Source organism: Aotus nancymaae, unplaced genomic scaffold (assembly GCF_030222135.1).
Source record: "Aotus nancymaae isolate 86718 unplaced genomic scaffold, 86718_ANA_hifiasm-v0.15.2.pri h1tg000014l, whole genome shotgun sequence".
Classification (NCBI taxonomy): Eukaryota; Metazoa; Chordata; class Mammalia; order Primates; family Aotidae; genus Aotus; species Aotus nancymaae.
Window position 1 is genome coordinate 5,094,247 of NW_026988425.1, and position 23,685 is coordinate 5,117,931.

A 23,685-nucleotide genomic window follows, 5' to 3' on the forward strand; every position below is an offset into this window, starting at 1 on the left:
ACAGTTTTCTAGCTCTCTTTTAATTTATGAGATGTAATTCCTAACGTTATTTTTCTCGTGATGGCACTGGCACATTCTTAGCTCAATGAGTGTGGCGTTGAACCTGAGGACAGTCAGGAGTCACTGCCTCGTGTGGCTGTGTGTTCCCAGTTTCCTTTCTCGGTTCCCTCACGCAAGTCCTTTGTGTGAGAAGAAAACACTCAGTGGGCAAAGCGGCCTCCTGCCCAGGATGAAGCCCTCAAAAGTCTTCCATGCTGTTTCCTCTCGCTTGGCAAATCAGTCTCTCTCATTTCCTTAAAATACGTGATTTCATTCTTGCCATTCCTGCATCACAATGTCTCCCTCCAGCACTGTCAGAAAGGAGCTGGCCGGGTTTCAGGAGCTGAGGTGGGCAGGCCTGTCCGAGCCTGGGTGCTACAAGAGGGGGTTTCTCTGTCCCAAGATCGTAGGCAGCCGTTTCCCTCCTCGCCTGTGCCTCTCCGGTGTGCTTGTGGAGCTTGTGTTCCTTTCCCCTAGAAGGTTAAGAGTTTACCACATCTCTGAGGCAGGGAACCCTATAGGGCAAGACTGCCAAATAGAGCGTTTGGTAAAGGAAGCAACCAGTGCACGTGTTAGTTAGGTTAATTGGAGCAACCAAACAAACCCATAGGTCTGGACCTAAAGGCAGTGACTTCAGAGATTTGCCCTCCTGGGTATCTTGCCAACACAGCCTCTCTTTACTCAACAGCTGAGGGACCCTTTCCCGGGAGCTTTGAACTCTCGAGCCCCTGACACACTGGGGCTCCTGAGCATTCAGGGAGGTGGGGGGGCAGATGCCACAGGTCCATGTGCTCGAGCCCCGTGCCCTGGGAAATGGAGAGCCCTGGAGAACTTCTAATATTATAGTAACGCTGTGTCATGTTCGCACTGAAAACACTTCTTCCTGGCAGCAGAGTGGAGACTGGCTTTTATCAACTCAGACCCAGAAGCTAGGGGGCAATTAAGGAGCAATTCCTGTGAAAAATGACAAGGATCTTGTATTATTAGAGTTCTGCAAAGAACCAGAACCAATCAGATGTGGCTGTGCCTGTGTGAGGTAAGGGCCCGCCTGCACTGCAGTCCTCCATAAGACTTCTAAATAAAACTAACTTTAATTCTTTAAAAGCCTGCCCTTTTTTTTTTTTTTTTAGCTGACAAGAGACAAAGAAAGATTTATTTTAAGGAATTGGCTCATGTGATTGTGGGGACTGGCAAGTCCAAAATCTGCAGGACACATCAGCAGACCAGAAGCCCAGAGAAGAGTTGCATTTTGCAGTTCAAGTCTGAAGTCCAGAATTCCCTCCTTTTGGGGGGACCTCCTTCTCTTCAGGCCTTTAACAGGCTGGATGAGGCCCAGCCCCATTATGGGAGGTCATCAACTGCACCCAAAGTCTACAGATTTGAGTGTTTATCTCACCTAAATATGCTCTCACAGAAATGTCTAGAATAATGCTGGGCTAAATATTTGTCTACTGCAGTCTAGAGAAGTTGACACATAAAATTAACCGTCACAGGCCTGGACTCAGCCAACATGAATATCAGATACATAGGAGGGAGTAGCTTTGCTGCAAAATGGGGAAGCAGAGTCTGTGTGATTTGGTGGCATCAGGAAAAGGCTGGAGGATGAGGCAGGGGCCTCCCACTTCTGGGATGAAAGGAAGGTAGGTGACAGGAAGGGAAGAGGGAGAAAAGATGGGGACCGCTGGCTCTGGATGCCCATTACCCACCAGACAGAGATGTCTGTAATGGTCTCTACAGCTGTGGAGTGCAGCAGAGAGGGTGCAGAAGTCATCACCAGACCGAGGAGAAGACTTCTCTTACTCTGATGAAAAAAGTAGATGGAGGGAAAAAATTATTTTAAAAAATGCACATATATATACCTGAAACATTTATTTTCACTTAAAAGACATACATATGCATTTATTTGCTAATTCTTTGAATTGAGGCCCAAACTTTTTTTGAGTAGGGCCCGCCTATGGAAGTCTCTCAGTGGGTCATTTCATCAAACATGCTCATGGCGTGTGATTTCCATGGGTTTCTTTAAAGAAGGATGAAATTTGTCCCGTTTATCTGAGTGGGAAGTCATTTTAAAATTTTTATGTTTCCTCAGTATTTGACTTTTGTCTCAGCCACACCTAATTTGACAGCAATGTCATTTAATGACTGGTCTCAACTGACTCATCCCAAAGATTTAGCTTCGTTTTCATAGAAACGGCTTTTCTTTTCTAATGCTCGTGTTTCATGGAGCTACACCAAATTTAATTATATTACACAATTCCTGTAACAAGTTCAGCTGCCGTAAACACACTGGAGACAGACTTGACCCATTCCCTGTGAACCCTGGAGTGGCAGCAGGATGCTGACATCCCTAGGCAAGGCTGGCACCTCACTCGCTGGCACTCAGCACGGTGTGGACAGCCGCCAATGTACTTTGCCAAGGGATGGAAAGGCGCGGTGAGTCTGATGTGTCAGTTCAGAATGACTGAAGAAGAGTTTCTAACGAGGCTGGAAGCAAACCAGTGGGCAGGGAGGAGCCCAACCAGGCAGCACATCTAGTGTCCGGAGATGAACAGAACAGACAGGTAGAAAGCCACCAGGACAGAAGTCGATAGAGCACATAGAATACGCTAGTGCTCTGCCCTCCCGAGAGTAGAAAGCCGAGGGATCTCACACCGGACGTTATATACCCTGTGGAAAACCACTGTGTGTTTCGATGTCGGGGTAACCCAGTGTCCCCAGTAACCAGTACCTCCATTACAACCTTCCATGTCCAAATACAGCGTAAGTTTAAGATCTTGCCCTGAGGGTAGAACATCCTTGGCTAGGAGTATCTCCACAGTTCATAAACTGAGTTGTTTAGGAAGCTTGAGAGGATGTTAATATTGGAGACAATTACCTTTACTTTTCAGATCTCTTTATTTCAATATTGGAAGAGTCAGTATATAAAAGGAAGCAGCTGGGGTCCATCCCAGCTCTGAAAGCCCTTGGGTTCTGGGAGGGTCCCCCTTTGAGAAGGAACTCAAGCTTCCATGACTGCACTCACAGAGGCTAAGTCACGGGCTCTGGGCCAGCAGCCTGCTGCAGACACGCTCTTCCAAACCAGGAGGGCTGTGCAGAACCAGAGAGGCTGCTCCACAGAGGAGCTCAGATGAGCTTTGCTGAGATGCTAGTGACAGGGAATGAAAGCATCTGTTTTCCTCTGGAAGAATCAATTGACCAGACTGCCCCGCCATCCCGTTTTTGTATTGGCACATTCTAGTTAGTTCTCATAGTGGTTAAAAAATAAAAATAGCACAACTTTAATACAAGAAACTGAGACTACAAAGGGGAAGGGAGGGTAGCTCAGAATTTTCGTGGCCAGTCTCGGGGATTTTCTGAAGACTTGGATGTTACATTTCCAAAATCGTGTTTCCAAAGCTGCCAGTCATCCAGGCCCTCAGGGCCTTGCACAGTTTCAGATTCCTGATCCCTAACCCCTAGAGACCAGGGCCATCGGATTTCTGGTTCATACAGAACAGGAGCGAGACCAGGAATGTGCAGGTGTTTGAGAGTCCCACGGCAGCTCCCCTTTGTGCTATCCTTGGGCGTGAGAACGTGGGACGTTAAGCCTGGTAAAGTGGAGGGAGTTACGTCTTCCCAGACAGGACTCAATTTCAGGTGCAATCAGGTCCAGATCATTAGGTTGGCTGCCCGAGTGTTTCCACCCCAGTCGTTTTTAGTCCACAGCAAAGGTGTTTGTAGTAGAAACTGTTGGCTCAATGGGTGGGTGTTGAAGGGGCACAGAAGTGACAAGGGAGAGGTGTCTTTCCAGCGCAGAAACGTGAAGAGGCCAAAAGACTCTCGTTCTTTTGTGCAGACCACGAATGATTCTGGTTGTGACAACAGCACCGTTTTGGAGAGGGACTGGCGGTCAGGTGTGCATCTCCTTGATTCTGGGAGCTCAGTCTCCACAAACATAAGACAAGGCTGGTAAACGTGATGATGCTGGAGCCCTTCCCAGCACATAGAGGGCAAAGATGGGGATCACTGGCTCTGGACGCCCTTTACCCACCAGATGGAGATGTCTGTAAGCAATGGTTTATATGGCTGTGGAGCACAGCAGAGAGGACGCAGGAATCAACACCAGACAGGAAGAGAAGACCTCTTACTCTGCTGAAGAAAGTAGAGCGTGTTGCTCTTTCTTCCAGTCTTCCCTGGAAAGCGGGCAGAGGGGCAGCCTCCCAAGAACCAGAGTGCTGTCGCCATTTAGAGTTGAATGGTTCCCCTTTTAAATAGGGATGCAAAAGCCCCCAGTGTTCTGCAGAGGAAGCCCTCAGATGAGGGTTTTTTGTTGAAAGAGGGAATTATTGAGGCTGTCTGTTTTGAAAAGCGAGGTCGGTTTCTTTGGTCTGTGTGTCTCATAATTCCATGTTCCCTGTCTTTCCCCCGTCAGTGAAAGCTCTGTAGATCATACTGATTCCTTTTAAGATAAGATCTGATGACAGGATGGTGAGACAGGAAAACCTGGTAAAAACGGCATGCCGGCCTCAGAGTAGTAACTCCGCACATGCCTTTGGCTGCTCACAGTCCGTGAAGTTGCTGCCCTGAGCCCCGCCTTTGTGGGGAGCTTTGATGTCCTCGGTTTGGCTTTGTGTGCTTCAGGAAAGAAGTCCTGCATTTAGAGATGAAAACAATTCAGTGTCTGTGTCTGGCTCACTGTAAGCCTCTCCTTCGGTTTCACAAGTCGAGCAAAGTGGTTTGACTTTTGAGGCTGAAGAAAATGAAGTGACTGTCAAGTCGCAAGCTTCCAAATGCTCACGGCGAGGCCTGGGGTGCTGGCCCTGTTCCTTGTCAACCAGTTGTCAGAACTAGGTTGTCCGTTCCCTTGTGAAAAACCAGACAGACCCTGGCATTAACTCCTAGACGGGCACCTCCCAGGAGACAGTCTGAGGGTCCTTCTCTGCCAGGCAGTGTCAGGAACGTCTGTGCAAACTGTGACTGAGGGAGGAGCTGGCATGTTGCTGTCATTTCTGACGTCCTGACTGTTGGGTTCTGGAGGATTTGGTTTCTGATGCACTGACTTGTGGATTTTAGGAGGATTTGGAGACTGGTGTGCGTTGCTCCAGAAGGCATTGTGTGTGGACGTAGTGCAATGTGTCTAGTAGCTGATTCCACCTATTGCACTCATTTACGTACTTGGTTGAGGAGAACGTTATTTGTTTCAGAGCTGGACTTCTACCCTGAACTTGCTTGGAGTGTAGCTGGCACCAGGTGACACTGATGAAATGGCCTTTGTCCTAGACCCATAGCAAATCCCCAAGCCAGAGAGGAGGAAAACAAGTTAGAAAGGCCCTTGGCCACCTGGCACGCAGGCTTGGGACGTCAGTGTCTTCCAAGTCCTGCTGATCTTGGCCACCGTACTTTCTTTCAGCTTACAGCTGGCCTGCCCTCTTAGTTAATTTGTTAAATAATGTTCTTCCTATAGGAGAGGCAGATTTTTCCAGCTGTCATCTGTTTATTGTTGAATGTGCATTGTTACCTTTAAAACATTCTATTTACTCACATTATATTAGATCTCAAATTACACACGTGAGTATGCTGCGATTTTATATGACGACAAGATTGTTGCGTCTTCAAATGCCAAGTAATACTGATCCTGTCGGACCACGCTGGCAGCTGTGTTGGCCCCTGGGCCATTGAGGCTGCAGCGTGTGAGTATCTGAATATAGTCAGTGACATGAACGGTTTAATTTAGAACAGCCTACTGGAAAACTGTGACCATACAGCAGCATGCAGACATCAGGAGTCCCCACGTCCAACTCTGATGCTGAAGAGGCACCACCTAGCAAATGTTGTGTTCTAATGTTGTCTCTCACAGCATCCAGCACCCACCCTGCTGGAACTGAATCCAGCCGGCAGCTGGAGCCCCTAGTGTTCATCACTGCCTCTTGTAGGTTTGTCTGATGACAAGGTTTCTGCCCCATTGTTATTCCCTGTCTTTAGTGTGTTATGAGACATGACTGCAAAGAAGGCCAAGAGTTATTCTTGAATATAGAACAACAGAGTGCTGGATGGTGAAACTTCAAAAAGAATCAGCAGACAGAAGAAACTGAAACTAAATTCTAAAAGGGAGGATTCAGGGAGACTTGTGGATGTGAAAGCCACCGGCAGAGCACGGCCGCCCTGGTGGGGCTCGGCCTGATGCAGCAGCTGGGGTCTGCCCGGCACTGGCCTCTGCGTCTGAATTGTCATCACGACACGTAGCCCGCTGGTGTGATGCGTCATGACAAGGGATTTTACTAAACCCTTTTTGGAAACTTGCATTTTCAAAGAAAGCAATACGTGCAAAAACCAAAGTGTTATTTTAATTTTTTTAATGGGAAAGGGGGAATATTTTGTTGAGAAATGACTAAAGACTGTTTGCCATTAAGGATGTTGCATATTGATTAGATGATACCAGGAAATCCTGGCGAGACTGTTGAGTGAAGCTGTAAACTCCATCACCTTTCTGGGCAGTGCTGAGAGCCACAGAGGCGCACCCTGGGAGGGAGCCTTGGGCAGTGGAGGTCCTGAGGGCTTGTGGGGGATGCATCTCCAGAGTCCCGCCTTGGAAACTGATTTGGGTGATACCGGCCACTTTGCATTCTTCCAGTTGGTGGACTTAGGAAAACCAAAACAAAGTGGGAACGCTGAGGCCACCGGTGAGCTACTGAACAACTTGTTTCTGTTCATGGAACCCTGAGACATTAGCACAGAGGCTTGCGTGGAGGTCGACTCATTCGTGAGCTGAAAGGAAGGCATTTCCCTAAAGCTCTGTTTGTTGAAACAGACAATCGGTGTTTCCCGATGTGGTATGAAGGAGCTTTGTTCAGTAGGATTTTCTTAATGATGTGCAGCTAAGAGAGAAGGCAGAGAGTTAATCGACCCAGTTGGAATGTTTTAAAATGGTGGAGACAGAAGACTTAACGAGGCGGTGTGGAAAGCTCTTGAACAGCCAGCGTGACTTTTACAGCCTCCGTGTAGAATACCCGTTATAATTTATAAGGCTGCAGGATTGAGAGAGCAAATGTAAGAAATGAGAGGAAAGGTAAAAACAGCATGAATGCACATGGAAGCGGCAGCAGAGTAACTGAGAGGCTTTCCGGCAGAATTGTCACAGCCGGGAGGCCAAGGACCAATCTTTCATAAGGAGCATTATGTAATTTAGGTGGCTTAACATGGAATTAAATAAAAACAACACGCTAATCTTGTTGACACTGAAAAATTGAAGCGTTACCACAATCCACACGGGGAACTCCTACAGCCCTGATGTGTTTACTTTTTACGTGTACACAAATTTGCATTTTTGTCTTTTTATAATTTTCTTAAAAATATCATCGAATCTTTCCAGTAAAAACACTTGGTACAAAATAAATTTAAGGCTTCTACAAACAAAAGTAAGTAAAACTATCACAGTGCTCGGTCTGAAGGCGGTTAGGTAATGCAGCGTGGCTGTCAAGAGTTCAGGGTGGGATCGATTCTGTTTCCCATCCAGGAAGTAGCGTCAATTTCCCTCTGCTTCGAGGTTCCACCACCTAATTCATCCTCGGGACTTTCAGAAGAGTCCAGATCTTGGCTCTAAAATTACTTGAGTCACAGACTCCCTGGAGAACTTGAGGAAAGGCACTCATCATTTTGCTCAGAAATCACGTCCGGCCAGGCACTCATAGAACTGGGATAGTTTCAGGATGTTCCTAGATCTCCTGGAGCTTGGGGTCCAAACCTTTTTCGTCTGTATTTTCTTATTTGGATATCTATATACCTTGGTCCAGACTGTGGAATTAGAGACACTGAAATGTGTTTATAAAGCCTTTCAAGTATAAGCAAAACTCTTGTTTTGGACCATGAATTTTTATTTATTTATTTTATTGTATTGTATTTTTTTGAGACTTTTGTCAGTCAGGCTGGAGTGCAGTGATGCAATCACAGCTCACTGCTGCCTCGACTTCCTGGGCTCAAGTGATCCTCCCGAGTAGCTGGGACTTCAGGTGTGTACCACCTCACCCAGCTTATTTTTGTATTTTGTGTGTGTGGAGATGGGCTTTTGCCTTGTTGTCCAGGCTAGTCTCAAGCTCCTAGGCTTAAGCGTTCTCCTAGACTTATTCCTCCTGCCCCAGGCTGGAATGACAGAGCTACAATTCCCAGCATGAACAACCACACCCAGCGTAGACACTGAATTTTTTGAATGCCGAATAAAACTTGCATATACTACCTGCTCGTAACCATGTTAAAAAATGTGTTTATACACAGAAAGCAGAAGCAAGAGTGAGGAAGTCATCGCAGTGGTGTCCGTAGGAGGGATTGTGGCGGGATTTCCCTTCTCCTTTATGTCTCTCTCTGTGTAACTTGTGTCCACAAATGCCATTCTCCAGAACACCATTCCCAGGTGACGTGGCTGCTGCCAGAGGCACCTCCCGAGTTCCCAGCCAAGCTCTCTGGGCTTCTGCTTTGACACCTAAACCTGAGGGTGACTGTGGGGTTCAGTGTTGGGAACAGGATGGAGGGTCAAAGGAGAAGCCTGGGCATTTCCACAAGTCCTCGGGTTTACCCCGAGATTCAGGAGAAAATCACTGTTGCCCTAACTCTACTCAGCAATGCTGTAGAGTGGAAGAAGGATGCCCCTGCACCGAGTCCTCAGCACAGACACAGCTGCAGGCAGAGCCTCGCAGGCAGCCCCTAGGTGTGACCCCTGGTGCTCTGCATCGATATGCTGGAAGGAGGTGGTGAGGAAGCCAGCTCACCTCCATCCCCTTGTGCCTGGCCCACTGGGAGTTGCGCAGGGAAATTTACATGAATGGAAATCATCAAGTCCTCAGAAGTGACTCCAGGAAGGAGCCCAAGCCCTCCTGCCCAGTGAGTCCCTGTTATGAGGCCATGTTTCCCCCTTCCTCTTGACAGCCCCTCCAGGGTGCACACTGAGCCCTCCTGCAGGTGGGCTTGTGCAAAACCAGCTGAGGCTTGGTAGACACACTCAGGTGCAGTATCTTGATTAAAGGTGATGCCACTGGGCAAAGCCTGGCTCTGACTCCACTCTGCACCCCATAACCTGACAACATACATGTTAATGGGGTATACTTTTATCACTAGGAAAGGAAAACACATTTACAAGCATCAACAGCTGCTAGCAAGCCGAAAGAAAGATAATCAGACATCATGAGCCTCCTGCTGGAAGAATGCATGATCACTTGTGAAATAATCATATGAGAAAATGGAACCAGAATCTGAAGAAGCCTCTAGATCCAACCACTAAAGAATTAAAAGATAGAGGACAGAGGAACATGAGAACCAACACCACAGAGATGTAATTCCACGAGTCCTGTAATCAGCAAAACACACTGTGGGAGACTCAGGGAGGGAAAGATCCAGTTTCTTTAACAAATATATTGAACATAAAAACAAACGAAATTTAAGGGAAATCCTAAAGAATAAAAGAGAAGATGTGAATCTGTTGGAATACCTGGAGTTTATTTGGCTTCCTCAAACACATTATGTTATGACATTGATTACACAGCTGGGAAATGGAACACTAAACGTCCAAGGATGTTAAAGAATCATTAATGCTCTAGATATTATGATGATATTATGGTTATGATTAAAAAAATCCTATTTTTGGGGGATGCATACTGAGATAGGCTCACGTCTGGAATCACCTTCAAAATGCTGTAGGAATCGGGGGCATATGCTGAAAATTGCCAAAGTTGAGCGGACAGGAACCCAGAGTATCTTATTTTTTATGTGTTTGTAATTTTGCATTTTTTAAAAAAGAAGAGAACAGACACACTGTGCCAAATAGGGTTCTTTCCAACTCCACTGGAACCCAAAAGCCAGGAAAGGGAAGGAACGGCAGAGCATTAATCAGGATCAGGGAGGTGAGAAACAGCGGGGTAGGGAGAGTCCGGGAGGAATGCTCGCCCGGGAAAGGTGGAACTGAAAATAACTGCAGACCGTGGCTGGGAAACCTCACGGCCGCCTCCATCTTCTATCAGAGTGATGGTGCCGTTCCTCACTGAGGTCTCTTTGTCCTTCCACAGCTGGTCCGTGGGGAACTGGAGTGCCTGCAGCCGGACGTGCGGCGGGGGTGCCCAGAGCCGCCCCGTGCAGTGCACACGGCAGGTGCATTACGACTCGGAGCCAGTCCCGGCCAGCCTGTGCCCTCAGCCTGCTCCCTCCAGCAGGCAGGCCTGCAACGCTCAGAGCTGCCCACCCGCATGGAGCGCCGGGCCCTGGGCAGAGGTAACCTGGGCGGGGTTGGCAAGGGTGGTGGCAGGGCCCCTGCATGACCTGCTGTGTTGCTTGTGGCCCTCGCTGGGCGCTGATCCTGGCTGTTCCGTGCAGTGCTCGCACACCTGTGGGAAGGGGTGGAGGAAGCGGGCAGTGGCCTGTAAGAGCACCAACCCCTCGGCCAGAGCACAGCTGCTGCCTGATGCCGTCTGCACCTCGGAGCCCAGGCCCAGGACGCACGAAGCCTGTCTGCTCCAGCGCTGCCACAAGCCCAGGAAGCTGCAGTGGCTGGTGTCCGCCTGGTCCCAGGTAGGCGCGCTGGTCTCCAGGGAGCGAGGCTGGCCAGCTCTCTTCTCAGGGTTGCCTCTTCTCCCCGGCTTTTCCTCTTCCTGCTCCTCTCTCTTCTCCCTTTTTATCTCCTCTTGGCATCCTTGCACTGCCAAGGTTCTGGTCCCCAGCGTTGGACCACCCCTTCGGCTTCCGTCAACCTCATGGCCTTGCTCAATCTCCTTCGGCTTTTGACATGTCCTGGGAGCATCTCACCCAGAGGATCCACATCATCATCACTGGTCCAGCGTGGAGCAGAGGACGGGAGGGTTGTGGGGTGTGAGCGTGAGAATAGGGCTTCATCTCACTGACAGCGGGGCTCTGGGGACTCACCTCACTCCCGGGCAGGTGTAGCCACATTCCAGGAAATGCACAGAGGCTGGAGAGCAGGGAGAACATGTATTGCTTGGGAAGAAATGGTACCCATTTCCTGAGACAAGTTCTATTTGTGAAAGGAGTCTCTCACATTCGTTTTGTTGAAATTGATTGCCTGGTGCTGCAGGAGGTGGGAAGTCCATTCCCGTGCACCATTCAGGAGCTGCCCTGGGCCCCTTCATGATGGGAATAACGTTGGAATCATGAGTTTGGAATACTGATGGTTTCGTGACTAGCTTTGGACCAGATGGTTCCAAAAGCACTTGGGAAATCTTACACCCCACAGAGTGGTAACAGCAGCACCAGGCAAGCATGAGCCTGTCTGAACGGGGTGTTGTGAGATCACCCAGACCTGCGCCTCTGCGTTCCTACAGCAGCCATGGGAAAAATCTCCTCCCTGACCCCACGCTCTTCGGGGAGGGACCTGGGTCTCATCAGACACTGCGTTTTCACCACCCTTGAACGATGCCTTCTTTGTTCAGAATGGTAGGAAGTGCCAAGCAAGGCACTGAATACTTTTGAGACACTGTTTCAGTTTGTCACTAAAACGTAAGAATCCCCTTGCTCACTTCAGTGAGCTTGTCATTGCGAACAGTGCACTTCGCGTCCTCTTTCACCTGGAGGGCAGGAATGAGCGCCCCATAGAACCTAATGCACTGTCATTGGGAAAGACGTATCCCTGGGTGCATATCCCTAGAGACAGAGTCTACAGAAAACAAGTGACATGGGCTGCATGATCTGTGGGCAGCGTCCAGGTAGAACGTCCTTGCCCTGAAATGTAATACATGCACACACATATCCCACACACACACATGCCAGAGCATGTGCCTGGATCAGCGAGCAGCCGAGAGGAGTGTTCCAGCTCCTCTCCATCTTTGACCAGGATGCACGAAGGCCACACCTGTAAGCCTAAAGGTGTGCCCTTTCACAAGTAGAACTTGTCTCAGGAAATAGGTACCATTTCTTCCCAAGCAACATACCTGTAAGTACACCTGTGAGTGTGAGGTCAGGACCTGGGCAGGTGTTCTCGTCTGGGCTCCTCTGCTGGCAACCTGCAGAGGTCCATTGGGCTGCACAGCACCGCCCGGTCCACCCCAGAAGGAGACAGCAGCGCCAGGGGCCGGGACCTCTGGCCCAGAGACCCTCCGTGACCAGTCTGTGGTGGGACCGTGTGCCTTGCTCCTGTGTGCTCTCCCTGCAAGCGAGAGCTGCAGCCTCCTGCCCAGCCTGCTGGTTTGCCCAGGGCACCTCTGCACAAGCCAGGGTGTCTGCAATCTGAACAAACATCATTCTTGATAGTTTTCATGTGATCCAATCTGCTTTTTATTTTTAGGCGGAGTCCCTCTCTGTCGCCCAGGCTGAAGTGCAGTGGCGCCATCTAGACTCACTGCAACCTCTGCCTCTCGGGTTCAAGCAGTTCTCCTCCTTCAGCCTCCCAAGTACCTGGGAGTACAGGCATGCAGCACCATGCCCGGCTAAGTTTTTGTATTTTTTAGCTGGGGCAGCTCAAGCTTAGAGCCTGCCCTCGAGGGAAGCTAAGGGATTTGCTCTGCACGCTTCCTTTCCTCACGGGCAGCACTCAGATTCTTGGGGAAGATTGGGAGCCCTGACTTCCTTCTACCTGTCCCTGCTTTAGGGGCCAACATCACAGGTGCAGTGGGGTGGGTTAATCCATGGAGCTGTGGTAATTACCACGTGTCCTTATGTATTAAGTTTCAGTATGTTCTAGTATCGTTGACAGAACAGCATTTTAATTTTCCAGTGAAATGTTCGCTTTAGAATTACTACCTTCATGGTTTCTGACTGCCCTGCCCCTACGTATGCCCTATGATGCTGTGCCACTATGACCTCAAGATCTTCTTACTTTTAATGATAGATTTTATAATGTCTTTTAAAAATGCTAAGGTCCAATAATTTTCATTGAATGTTTACACTTATATAAATGTTCAAATGGATATCTTTGATATTTTAACCCACAGAGTTTGCAAAAAAGAAGAGATTCTTTTTCACTGACATCTTTTGTCCTCTTATTTTTAGTGCTCTGTGACCTGTGAAAGAGGAACACAGAAAAGATTCTTAAAATGTGCAGAAAAATACATTTCCGGAAAGTACCGAGAGCTGGCCTCAAAGAAGTGCTCGCATTTGCCGAAGCCCAGCCTGGAGCTGGAACGTGCCTGCGCCCCACTTCCGTGCCCCAAGCACCCCCCCTTTGCTGCTGTGGGACCCTCGAGGGGCAGCTGGTTTGCCTCACCCTGGTCTCAGGTAGGAGAGGCTCTAGGTCCTGGAGAGTGGGTGAGTGCGGCTTGGGCCTGGGGTTGGCCGCTGGCTCCGGCGATGCTTCTGCAAGGGTGTTTTCTCAAAGCTGGCCAAGCTACTGCGTGAGGCTTTCTTTCCAGGACATGTGCGGGTGGGTGGCCTGGTTCCTGGGTGTGGGTGTGGCTTTCTGAGGATGGTCTCCAAGTGTTACTGAATCTTTTAGGGCACATGTGTTTTATTCTAAATGTCACCCAATTAAGTATAAGGAGATGCAATGCTTTGGGTAAAATCTGAGCTGAATTCCCCAGAGATGAGTGTGAACAGGAAAGGAATGTGAGCTCTGGAATCAATCGGTGGCTGTAAGTTTTCAGTTAGTTTCGGCCCACCCTCAGCCCTGTTTCCTGCTTGGGTCCCTGGCAGCCTCGCACCCACCATGGAGCGGGGGTTCCTTCCTGGGGGTCTTTGTGTCTGTGTTCCTCCTCATTCGAGTCTGTTCCTGTGCTTCCGTCAGACCCCTTGATGTTGCTGGCGTTTCTGCTTTTGGGCCAGGGTGAGCCCAGACCTGTCAGGGGTTCCTGAGGCTGCCACTCGGTTCTCTGCAGCCCACCATGAGCGTGTGCGCCGGCTTGTGGCTGCCGAGCAGAGCGGCCTTTACCTGGCCTCGTCCTCCCATCTCTTGACTGGGAAAGTGAGCCTCTTTCCAATTTACACAGACGTTCTCTGCCTGCTGCAAAGGCCCTGGCTCTGATTCTGTGGTTTCAGAGAGATGGAGGTGGATGGAAACAAGCGGGAGGGAACTGGGAGTGACCCTGTGTGGCAGCAGCCCCCTATGTGCGCGTCCTCACTGTCTTGCCCATCTCCATGTGGGTGCCTAACTGGGCAGCACAGTGGAATGAACAGGAATCAGCGCAGGGACAGCAGCTGCCCCCTGCAGAGAGCCCCGTGTGCTGGCGCTGCTTAGTCAATTCCTTTCTCTCTCCTGATGGGGCACCCGAGGCACAGAGTCAGCCCCGACAGCACTAGTGAGGGGCACAAGCCCACCTGCTCAGTCGGGTCCACATGTGTCGCATGGCTTTAGAGAACAGTCACTGCTGCGTCGGGGTCCTTGGGTCCTAGTGATGGTCCTGCCCGGGGCCCTCTGCTCTATATCCCTGCTTCTGGGACGCAGACAGAGGTTGCCTTTCCTGGGTGAGGGCAGCTGAACAAAGACCCGGTCAGAGTCTGTTGTCACAGTGGCTGAGTGTTGGTTACTAAAAGGCAAATGAAAAGGACCTCATGCGTGTGCTTCTGCTTCCCACCTTACCGAAACACCTCCGCCCAGGCCAGGGTTGCCTGACCATAACAGGTGGCATTGGCTCCAACACACGCAGGGTGAAGTCCTGCATTTACCGTGCCACCAAGACGCCCGTCGCCAAGGTGTCTTCCATGGTTTCCAGCATCCGATTCCAGAAGGAACTGGGCTGTGGCCTGTGCTCTGTCATTCAAAAAACTTTCACAGGTCCTTGTCTCTCTCCAAAGACACTTCCCAAACGATCAGTTTGGTGGCTGGTGTCATAGGAGTAACGCTATCCGCAGCGTACGCACAGCCTTTCCTCTCTGCCTGCTTCGTCCATGGTCCACAGAGAAGTCCCTGCTTGGACTCCTCCAAAAGTCTGCTTCCCGGTTCGCCCACTCATCTACCTCTTCAGGCCAGCCTGTTCTGGGAGCCTTCACTGTACCAGGTGTCACTGTGAAGTCTCAGCATAACGAGCCCATGCCATGGAGAAGGGAGCATCCTCCCAGGGAGCACCCCACACCCTCCACCTCCCCCAGGGCCTGGGTTAAAAGGAAGAATGGACAGAAAGCACACAGCTGCCTGGGCACACATCCCATCCCATTGTGGGCCTCAAGCCGAGTAAGGCCAGCATAGATCAAGGCTGCTCAAAAGTAGATAGGATCCCTGTAATTCCAGCACTTTGGGATGCCGAGGCAGGTAGATCACTTGAGGTCAGGAGTTCGAGACCAGCCTGCCCAATATGGTGAAGTCCCGTCTCTACCAAAAAATACAAAAATTAGCTGGACCTGGAGGTGCCTGCAATTCAAGCTACTCAGGAGGCTGAAGCAGGAGAATTGCTTGAACCTGGGAGGCTGAGGTTGCAGTGAACCCAGATGGTGCCACTGCACTCCAGTAAGGGCGACAGAGAGAGACTCCATCTCAAAAAAAAAAAAAAATCAGATAGGATCACGTAAAAACCATCAAGAATTACGTGTTTTACATGTATGTTTTGTATATTTACATGTGTGCATATTCACACACATATACACTCACACATGCATACATAAACACATATGCAGTCATCCCTCTCTATCCATGGAAACTGATTCCAGGACTCCCCACAGATACCAGAATCTGAGGATGCACAAGTTCCTGATAGAAGATGGCCCAGAGTTTGCCTGCAGCCTACACACCCCCTCCCGGTGCCTTCAGTCATCTCTGGATGGTTTATAATACCCAATACAATGCCCGCACGTCACTTCCTTCTCATGGAGTCAGTGTAGTGTGTGGTACACTTTTTGGAATTTTGTGACATTTTTTTCAAATATTTTTAATCTGCAGTTGGTTGATTTGATTGGTTGATTTCAGGGATGTGGAACCCACGGATAAGGAGGGCTCACTGTCTTTGATATACCATACATATGCCAGCCATGCACCTAACCCGCACTAAGAATTCGGGAAATGCCTGCTGCATGGCGGATTTTAAAGGAAAAGCAAATTCAATGAGCGAGTCCTGGCAGCTGCCAATATTTCGTCTTTGGAGAACTTTCCTCCTGCAGCACAGACCATCAAAGCACACACGTGTCTTGGCCTTTTGCTTTCATTGCCCGTGGATACTGTGCATCTGTTGAGGGACCTGTTTGTGACAGTGTCATCTTTAAAAGCCAAAGGTGACCCTCATTGGCCAACTGTATGCTTCCTGGCTGCAGACCCATGATGCGTGTGGAAACAGACACATCCGAGTGCATGGCTGGTTTGAGGTAGGCTGGAGAGTGTACATGTGGGTTTAGGAGATCCAGGCCATGCTCTCCTGTGTGTGTGTGTGTGTGTGCATGTGTGTGTGTGTTCAGAAGAGGGAGGGGCGCTGCCAGAGAAAGCAAACAAAATGTGTCCAGACGAGCTCATAGTCATCACAGCTCATGTCCCGGTCAGGTGACCAGGTCCCCTAGTAACTTGGTTGGGTTTTTAAGGATTGAAGAATTCCTAAGACCAACCTGCCCATGGGGCAAAACCCACCACAGGCCGCTCCACAGGCAGAGGGCTCCCTGCCTGCACACCCTGTCCTGGAACAGAAATCAGTGCAGGTACCTGTTGGGCACCCAGGATCAAGGAGTGAACACGGGAGGCTGAGCTCAGCAACCAAGCATCCTCCCAATGCTTGGTCAGATGGAGCCACTGGTCTCTGACCAAGCCTGAGTCTCTCCTCTCGTGTCCCCAGTCCTCTACCTCGTAGGACCCCACCCACACTGCACAGCCCATCTCTCATCCTTTCTAGCCCCCAAGTCCCTTTTCTGTGCCCGCTTCCAGCCCGCCACCGGTCATCTCTCCTCTGGAGAGGGACCCCACACTGTGTCTCGTTGGCAGTGTTCTGTGCTGAGTAATGTCTCCAAAACTCATGTCCACCCAGGACCTCAGAGTGTAGCCCTACTGGAAATAGATGCACATGTAGTTACCTGGGCTGACATCATCCTGGGTTAGAGTGGGCACTAAACCCAAGGACTGGCTGTCCTCGTGAGAAGACCACGGGAAGACACAGGCTTCTCACATGTGGGGCAAGTGGTGGGTGGCACTGGCTGCGTGATGGATGACAGAGGCAGAGATCGGAGAGGGGTGCATATGGCAAAGAACACTGAGGACTGAGACACCACCAGATTCTGGAACAGGGATGACATGTTCTCCCTCAACCTCCAGGAGGAACCATCTCAGCTGCTCAGACAGTGATTTTGGATTTCTGGCATCCTGAACTGCGAAAGACTAAACTTCTGTTGTTTCAGGCCCCTAGTTTGTAGCAATCATTACAGCAGCCCCAGGGAACTGACATGGGTGTTATTTGTGTCCTTGTGTCATTTCATCTGTTTCTGACCCAGAGAGGGTCAGCTGCCCGAAGGCCAGTGTCCTCCGTCACTTCATAGGCTGCAGAGCCCTAGCCCAGAGCTGTGAGGACCAGGGGTATGTGAGCAGCGTGGGCTGGGTTTATAATACACCGAATGCCCGAGGCTGCTGCTGGTGCTTGGACTTCTCCTGTATCAAGCAAGAGACACAATCAAGACCTCAGGGCTTACTGCCTCGCAGCCCCTGTGGCCAGGACATTGAGAAGTGCCAGACTTGCTGGCTCTTCCACTCTCGGCCTTCCTGACTCCCCTTGAACTGGGGTAGCCCCAGCTCTGCAGCCATCTGCCTTCACTCACACCCACCACTCACCGAGACCCCAAATCAGCATCCGTCAACTTAAGCCCAGCCCTGCATAGGAAGCTGCAATGAGTCAGGTGAGTTTGACGTGGGCAAAAAAAAAAAAATCACACATTCTTATTGTTTTATCTAAATCTAAAGGAAACAAACAAATATTTATTTGAATCAATTCAATCCACCCTGGAATCTTTTTTTCAGTATTAGCTAAAATTTTACTAAAATAAAACCAGTTCAAAATCCCCTCCAAATGACACCACCGCTTCATTCCGCTCGCTGGAGCTCTGGGTGTGCATGTGTGAGACAGGGCTGCCGTGTATCAGTCTGCTTCTTGAAAACCGTAGCATCTGAGCCTGGCCGCGGCTGTTTTTCTGTATTTCTCCACGTAATTCTTGGTCCCAGTCCCTGAGCTCTGCAAAAGCAAACCGGGGAGGAGGCATCTCCCAGCTCTGTGTGCTATACCGAGCTGTGTGCCAGCTCCTCTTCTGCTTCCTGTTACCTCCAAACCAGATGTGGCTTTTTCATAGAAGTATTCCAACTAGAAATAAATAATTGAAATTAAATGATTGGAGCAGGGGCATTTGAACTATATCCTTTGCAAGCATGTCCTATTTTAAATGGACAAAATATATCAGTAGCTACAGACTTTGACCAGGAGATCTCCTTTTATTTCTCTCTCTTTTTTTCTTTCATTTTGAGACAGTTTCACTCTTGTCATCCAAGCTGGAGTCAGTGGTGCAATCTCAGCTCACTGCAACCTCCACCTTCCAGGTTCAATCGATTCTCCTACCTTAGCCTCCCAAGCAGCTGGGATTACAGGAGCACACCACCACTTCCGGCTAATTTTTGTATTTATAGTAGAGACCAGGTTTTTCTATGTTGGCCAGGCTGGTCTCAAGCTCCTGACCTCAGGTGATTTGCCCGCCTCGGCCTCCCAGAGTGCTGGGCCAGTGCACCCGGCCCCCTTCCTTTGATTTTCTTCTGAGTCTGCTGTCTTTTGAGCCAGGTAAAGCAGCAAGTGAGCTGGGCAGCTGAGCCGAGCCATTTCTCAGGCAGACTCTTTGCCTTCTCTATGAGAAGTGTGGGTCAGGGACTAAGAGAGGAAACTGAGGGTCCTGAAACTGACCCCCGTCCTCCGGCTGCCAAGCCATCGTTCACCAGCCCCCTGCTTACTGCAGACATCAGGCAAATTTAGAAAGTGGAAAACAAGGTTTATCATTATTTAACTTACACCCTAAAATGCATCTTTAATAGCTGTTGCTGGTCTGAGATATTCAATCTGTTTGTCTAAGTCATTTTTACCATAAGCTGGCTAAAGTTTTTATCCGCTGTGATTCCTCTGCTGCGTTCTGAGGCTGTCACTTTCCCCAGGGGTGGTAATGGCTGAAAGGGCCGTGTTTGCCATACCACTTTTGCCCAAGTCTCTGCCCTCACACTGTGGGAAATTGTCAGATAATAATGAATGGCCCAGGCCTGGCTGAACTTCGCCACCAGACAGGTTTATTCTTGTGACAGTCTGAAGATTGCCATTCCTATTATTTGGTCTGCAGGATTTCTATTGATTGAAATGTTTTGCTTATCTTCACATTTCCTGGTGCAGGGCAGCGTGGGACTGATTTCAATCACTGCAGTCATTTGGGCTTAGTGTCAGGGTGTTCCCACGCTCATTTGGTCTGGGAATGGCATGCGTGCAATCACCTGTCGGACACTGACCCCACAGGCAGAGACGGGATATGCCCTCCGTGCTGGGCAGTGTGGGGGCCCCAGCTCATTCTGGGGCTCCCCACAGTTTGGGCAATTTGTGACTAGGACAGTGCACAAAGCTGACTTGGAAACTCACGGGCACTGAGGGGCAGCAGCCATGTCAGAAGCCATGAATTTGATTTTCCACCATGGCAATTAAGACTGCATGCTGCATCCAGCGGACACAGGAGCACACATGCGCATGCGTGTGTCACAAACACACACAGAGTGCACAGACAGCTCACCCGATGAGGACCGGGCGAGCGCCGGGCAGCCCATCACGGAGTGTTGCCCTGAAGCCTGGTCTAGCCTCCCACCTCTGATAAGTCCACGCTAAATCTTCTCTCATCATCTTCCAAAATTAGGTAATGCCCAGAAAAACGAGAACCAGCCTGCTGCCGGATGGAGAAGGTCGCCATACGCACCTTCTGAGGTTGAGGGAGTTGGTATTTGTAGCCAGTGGGATTTGTACAGGAATCCACTATCTCGATTATATGGACAGCAGAGGTTTCTGTGAGGAAGACCATTGAGGTCTGTGCCATACCGCCCTGAAATGAGTGTGGACATTTGGTCCTAGGATAGTGGGAAAGTTACAGGCAGAGGCTATAGACCGGGAGAGAGAGAGCATACCAAGGCCCTCAGGAAGAAGGTGAATACAGAGAGGGCCTTAGAGCAGGCCGCTCAGGAGAGACTTCACAGCTAGAAAATGAATGTGTGAAGCCTGTGGCCTCTAGGAATTGGCCTGTACTTGTTTATTTGCTGTTCCCTTTGGGAGATGAGCTGTGTCCTGAGCATGATGGAGAGGCCACCAGAGCTTGAGTCGTGAGGGAGACTGGTAGCCTCAAGTCCCACCAGCAACTTTCCATGAACAGCAGTGATGTTACTACGAGGAATTGCTGTAGTTTAAAAAAGTACTAGAGGTAAATGTTCTAATACAAAATGCATCTCTTCTGTTTTACTAAGGACTAAGAGTAATGACTGACTTTTCCCGTTCTTCTGTAGTGTTCGTGTAGTTGTGTGGTTCGCCTCTCGTACATGAGCTGCTGAACTCTCTAAAAGCGTGGAGACTGCCACTGAGACAGGAGAATACGGAAGATCAGGAGGGAGAGGTTTTCTAGTCCTTCAGCGTTCTGGAAACGGGGTGCAGAGTCCGTGTCTTGGGTTAGACTTGCTGGAAGTGGGTGGAGCTAATGCTGTCTGCTGAGCTTCTCTCAAAGCGTGAAAGTCAGCAAGGTGGTCTTCAGGTGAAGACGAAGCTGCTGTCTTCTTGAGGAAGTCACTGAATCCTAGGGTAACAAAAAGGCCCCGCTTGTGGGACCTCGGGGAGAACTATCCCCTGGACACTGCGTTGATGGTTTTCCTCACCCAGTTTCCCAAATCGAACAGTGTCTTGGCAAGAGCCCCTGAGCTCACCTGGGACTGGCATCAGACCCCAGGTAGACAGCCGGGCACGGCTGCATCCCACCGTGAGGTAGGCAGACCCAGAGGCTTACACTGGAAGATTGACTGGCTGTGGGATGACCAGCCCTAGGATGGCTCGTGGGAGCCTGGGATGCTTCTGTGCCACACTGCTCCACGCTCCCATGTGGGTTGAATCAACCCCAGCCATTCAGATAGGATGCCTGCCAAGGCTTACCCTCCCCTGACCCTGGGGAGTTTTCACAGCTGGAGGAGAGGCAAGCCTTGAAGACAGGTCCTCACAGAAGCTGCAGAACTGCTCTGTGCACAGAAGAGGGGTCTCCCACAGGAGAGAGCTCTGTAGAACTGGGGTCATGGGGTCCTCTGCAGGCTGTGACAGGGTGGGGGCAGGGTGGGGAACCATGTGTCCGGAATGAGGGGAAAGGAGTATCAATCTCTTTAATGTTTACAGTCAGTCCACACATGGGCTCTCTGCATCACTTTTGTTAGATGAAGATGTGGTTGAAGTCAATTCTGAAAATAAGAGAAGGCAGAAAGGCATTTACCAATGTAATTCTGCAAACCTAGGGCGGTGGTTCTCCTAGTGTGGCCCCCACCTGCAATGCAGCAGCAGCGTCACGGTTAGACATGCAGGCTCTCGGGCGCCACCCAGACCACCTCAAGCTTGAGCCCTTTGCAATGGGGTCCTGCGGTCGGTCTGTTTTAATAAGTCCTCCCAGTGATTCTAATGCACATTCAAATTGGAGAGCCACGGGTCTGGGGGTGGAGCTACCATCAAGGGGATTTGGACAGCGGCTCGGACAGTGGATAGGCAGGAGGTCCAGGTGCAGGTCACCACCATGGCACAGCACAGCATGGTGTCCCCTCTCTCTGTGCCATCGGTAGGATGCTCTGGTTGGATCCCATAAAGGCGGAGGAGGAAGCGCCAAGCACTGACTTCCATTTCCAAATCCCAGGCCCCCCTTCCACCTTTAAGTGTATTTCCCAAAGGTGCTGTGTCATATGACTTACCCACCACACCTGTCAGACTGCAGCCTCCTGGTTGCTCCCAGACCCCCTGTCTCCTCTGTGGTCACCCAGGAGTCTGTGTGATTGTCAAGGCTCCAGGTAATTTTTAGGATCCGTCTGTTTGGAAGTCTCAGGTCCAAAGGAACGTCTGGAAGGTGAATTCTAAACAGTTGTGCTGAGTTTTAAGCTATTGCATTTGTGAGACTGAGGAAAAATTTGCAGTTTTTTTCTTCCTGAAATGAAAAGTGAATAAATGTTTTCGGGCTTCTTCTTTTACGTCTCCTAGTATATCACCATCTTTAGCCATTCAAAATATTTTCAAAATGTTCTTTCATTTCACATGAAGAAATGCAAATTTTGAGAAATGTGGAAGCTTCTTTCCCCATGATTTTTTTTTTCATGAGGTATTTTAAAACTCTCTGGACTGGTGCTTCTCATACTTCCTGTGCATAGCAATCACCTGGGAATGGCGCAGATTCTGATGCCGTGAGTATCAGAGGCAGGGACGCTGAGAGTCGGCCCTGCTAACAAGTTTTCCCACGCAGGCCCCTGCAGCTGGGCCAAGGTTCTCACCATGAATATCGAGGTTTTTCAGCTGTCCTAAGGCTCAGGGCCCAATCGCTTGTGTTCATCACTTATATCAAGGGTCTAGAACGGTGCCTTGTACTGGGAAGGTGGGCGATTGTGTTAGTCCATTCTCACACTGCTGATAAAGACACACCTGAGACTGGGTAATTTATAAAGGAAAGAGATTTAATTGACTCACAGTTCAGCATGGCTGGCGAGGCCTCAGGAAACTTACAGTCATGGTGGAAGTGGAAGCCAACCCGTACTTCTTCACATGGTGGCAGCAAGGAGAAGTGCTGAAGAAAGGAGGAAACGCCCCTTCTAAAACCATCAGATCTCGTGAGAACTCACTCAATATCATGAGAACAGCATGGGGGTAACCACCTCCATGATTCAATTACCTCCCGCCTGGTGATGTGGGGGTTATGGGATTATGACACATGGGGATTCTGGGAACTACAGTTCAAGATGAGATTTGGGTGGGGACACAGCCAAACCATATCAGTGATTAAAATCTGCTGAATAAGTGAATAAGTGACAAAAATGAATCAAACCACATTTCCTTATTTTGGAACTATTTAAATGATACAAAAAAAAAATGGTGAGACCTCTTGATTTCTGATTGAGGTATATCTTTAGCAAGAATGTAATTCTGTCTGAACTGCTTATCATGAAAGAAATCTAACCCAAGAAATGAAAGATGTTGTGGACACTGATGGCTGTAGATATGACCAAAGAGTTCTGTGAACTGCTGTCTCAGCAGGGTGACCAGAGCCCCAGGGTTCTGGGCATGCTGTGTGAGCTAAGAGGGCGTCTGGAATGCAGACAGCAGAGAACAAAGGCAGAAATGTGGTTCTGTGGGATGTTCAGAAAGATGTAATATGCGATGGGCCACACCTGGCTCTATCCTTGTGACCCTGATAGTTCTGAAATCAAACATGAATCTCCCCACATTATTTTTTTCTAGCTTCCAGAGTCATATATTAAAACTGAATTATTGACAACTTTTGCTAAAACTGGGTTTTAAGCAAAGGGAGTAAGCCTCCCAGATATGTTCCAGACACTTACTCAGGGGCTCAGCCATTCTTCATTTGAGAAGGAAAAATGCAGAACAAACAACTTCAGCTTGTAACTTTCAGGGCCATTTGTATCTTCAACTTTTCTACTCTCAATGGGCAGATGAAGATGTTCAACTTGCTCCATCACTGAGTCCCATCCCCCATGATTCAAGTCACTTTGCAAAGCTCTGATTGCAGGAGGTGCAAGAGAAACGTGCAAGAGAAGGTTCAGTC

General features: G+C 49.5%; 1 protein-coding gene across 1 annotated transcript in view; it reads left to right on the top strand.

The window, feature by feature from the left end:
- The window catches only part of ADAMTS16 (ADAM metallopeptidase with thrombospondin type 1 motif 16), a 184,532-nt gene that overhangs the window by 156,440 nt on the left and 4,407 nt on the right, over positions 1 to 23,685 (top strand). The window contains exons 19-21 of the mRNA XM_064375850.1: positions 10,068 to 10,269; positions 10,372 to 10,566; positions 12,997 to 13,221. Of these exons, the coding sequence (XP_064231920.1) occupies positions 10,068 to 10,269; positions 10,372 to 10,566; positions 12,997 to 13,221 (622 nt within the window). The remainder of the gene's footprint in view (positions 1 to 10,067; positions 10,270 to 10,371; positions 10,567 to 12,996; positions 13,222 to 23,685) is intronic.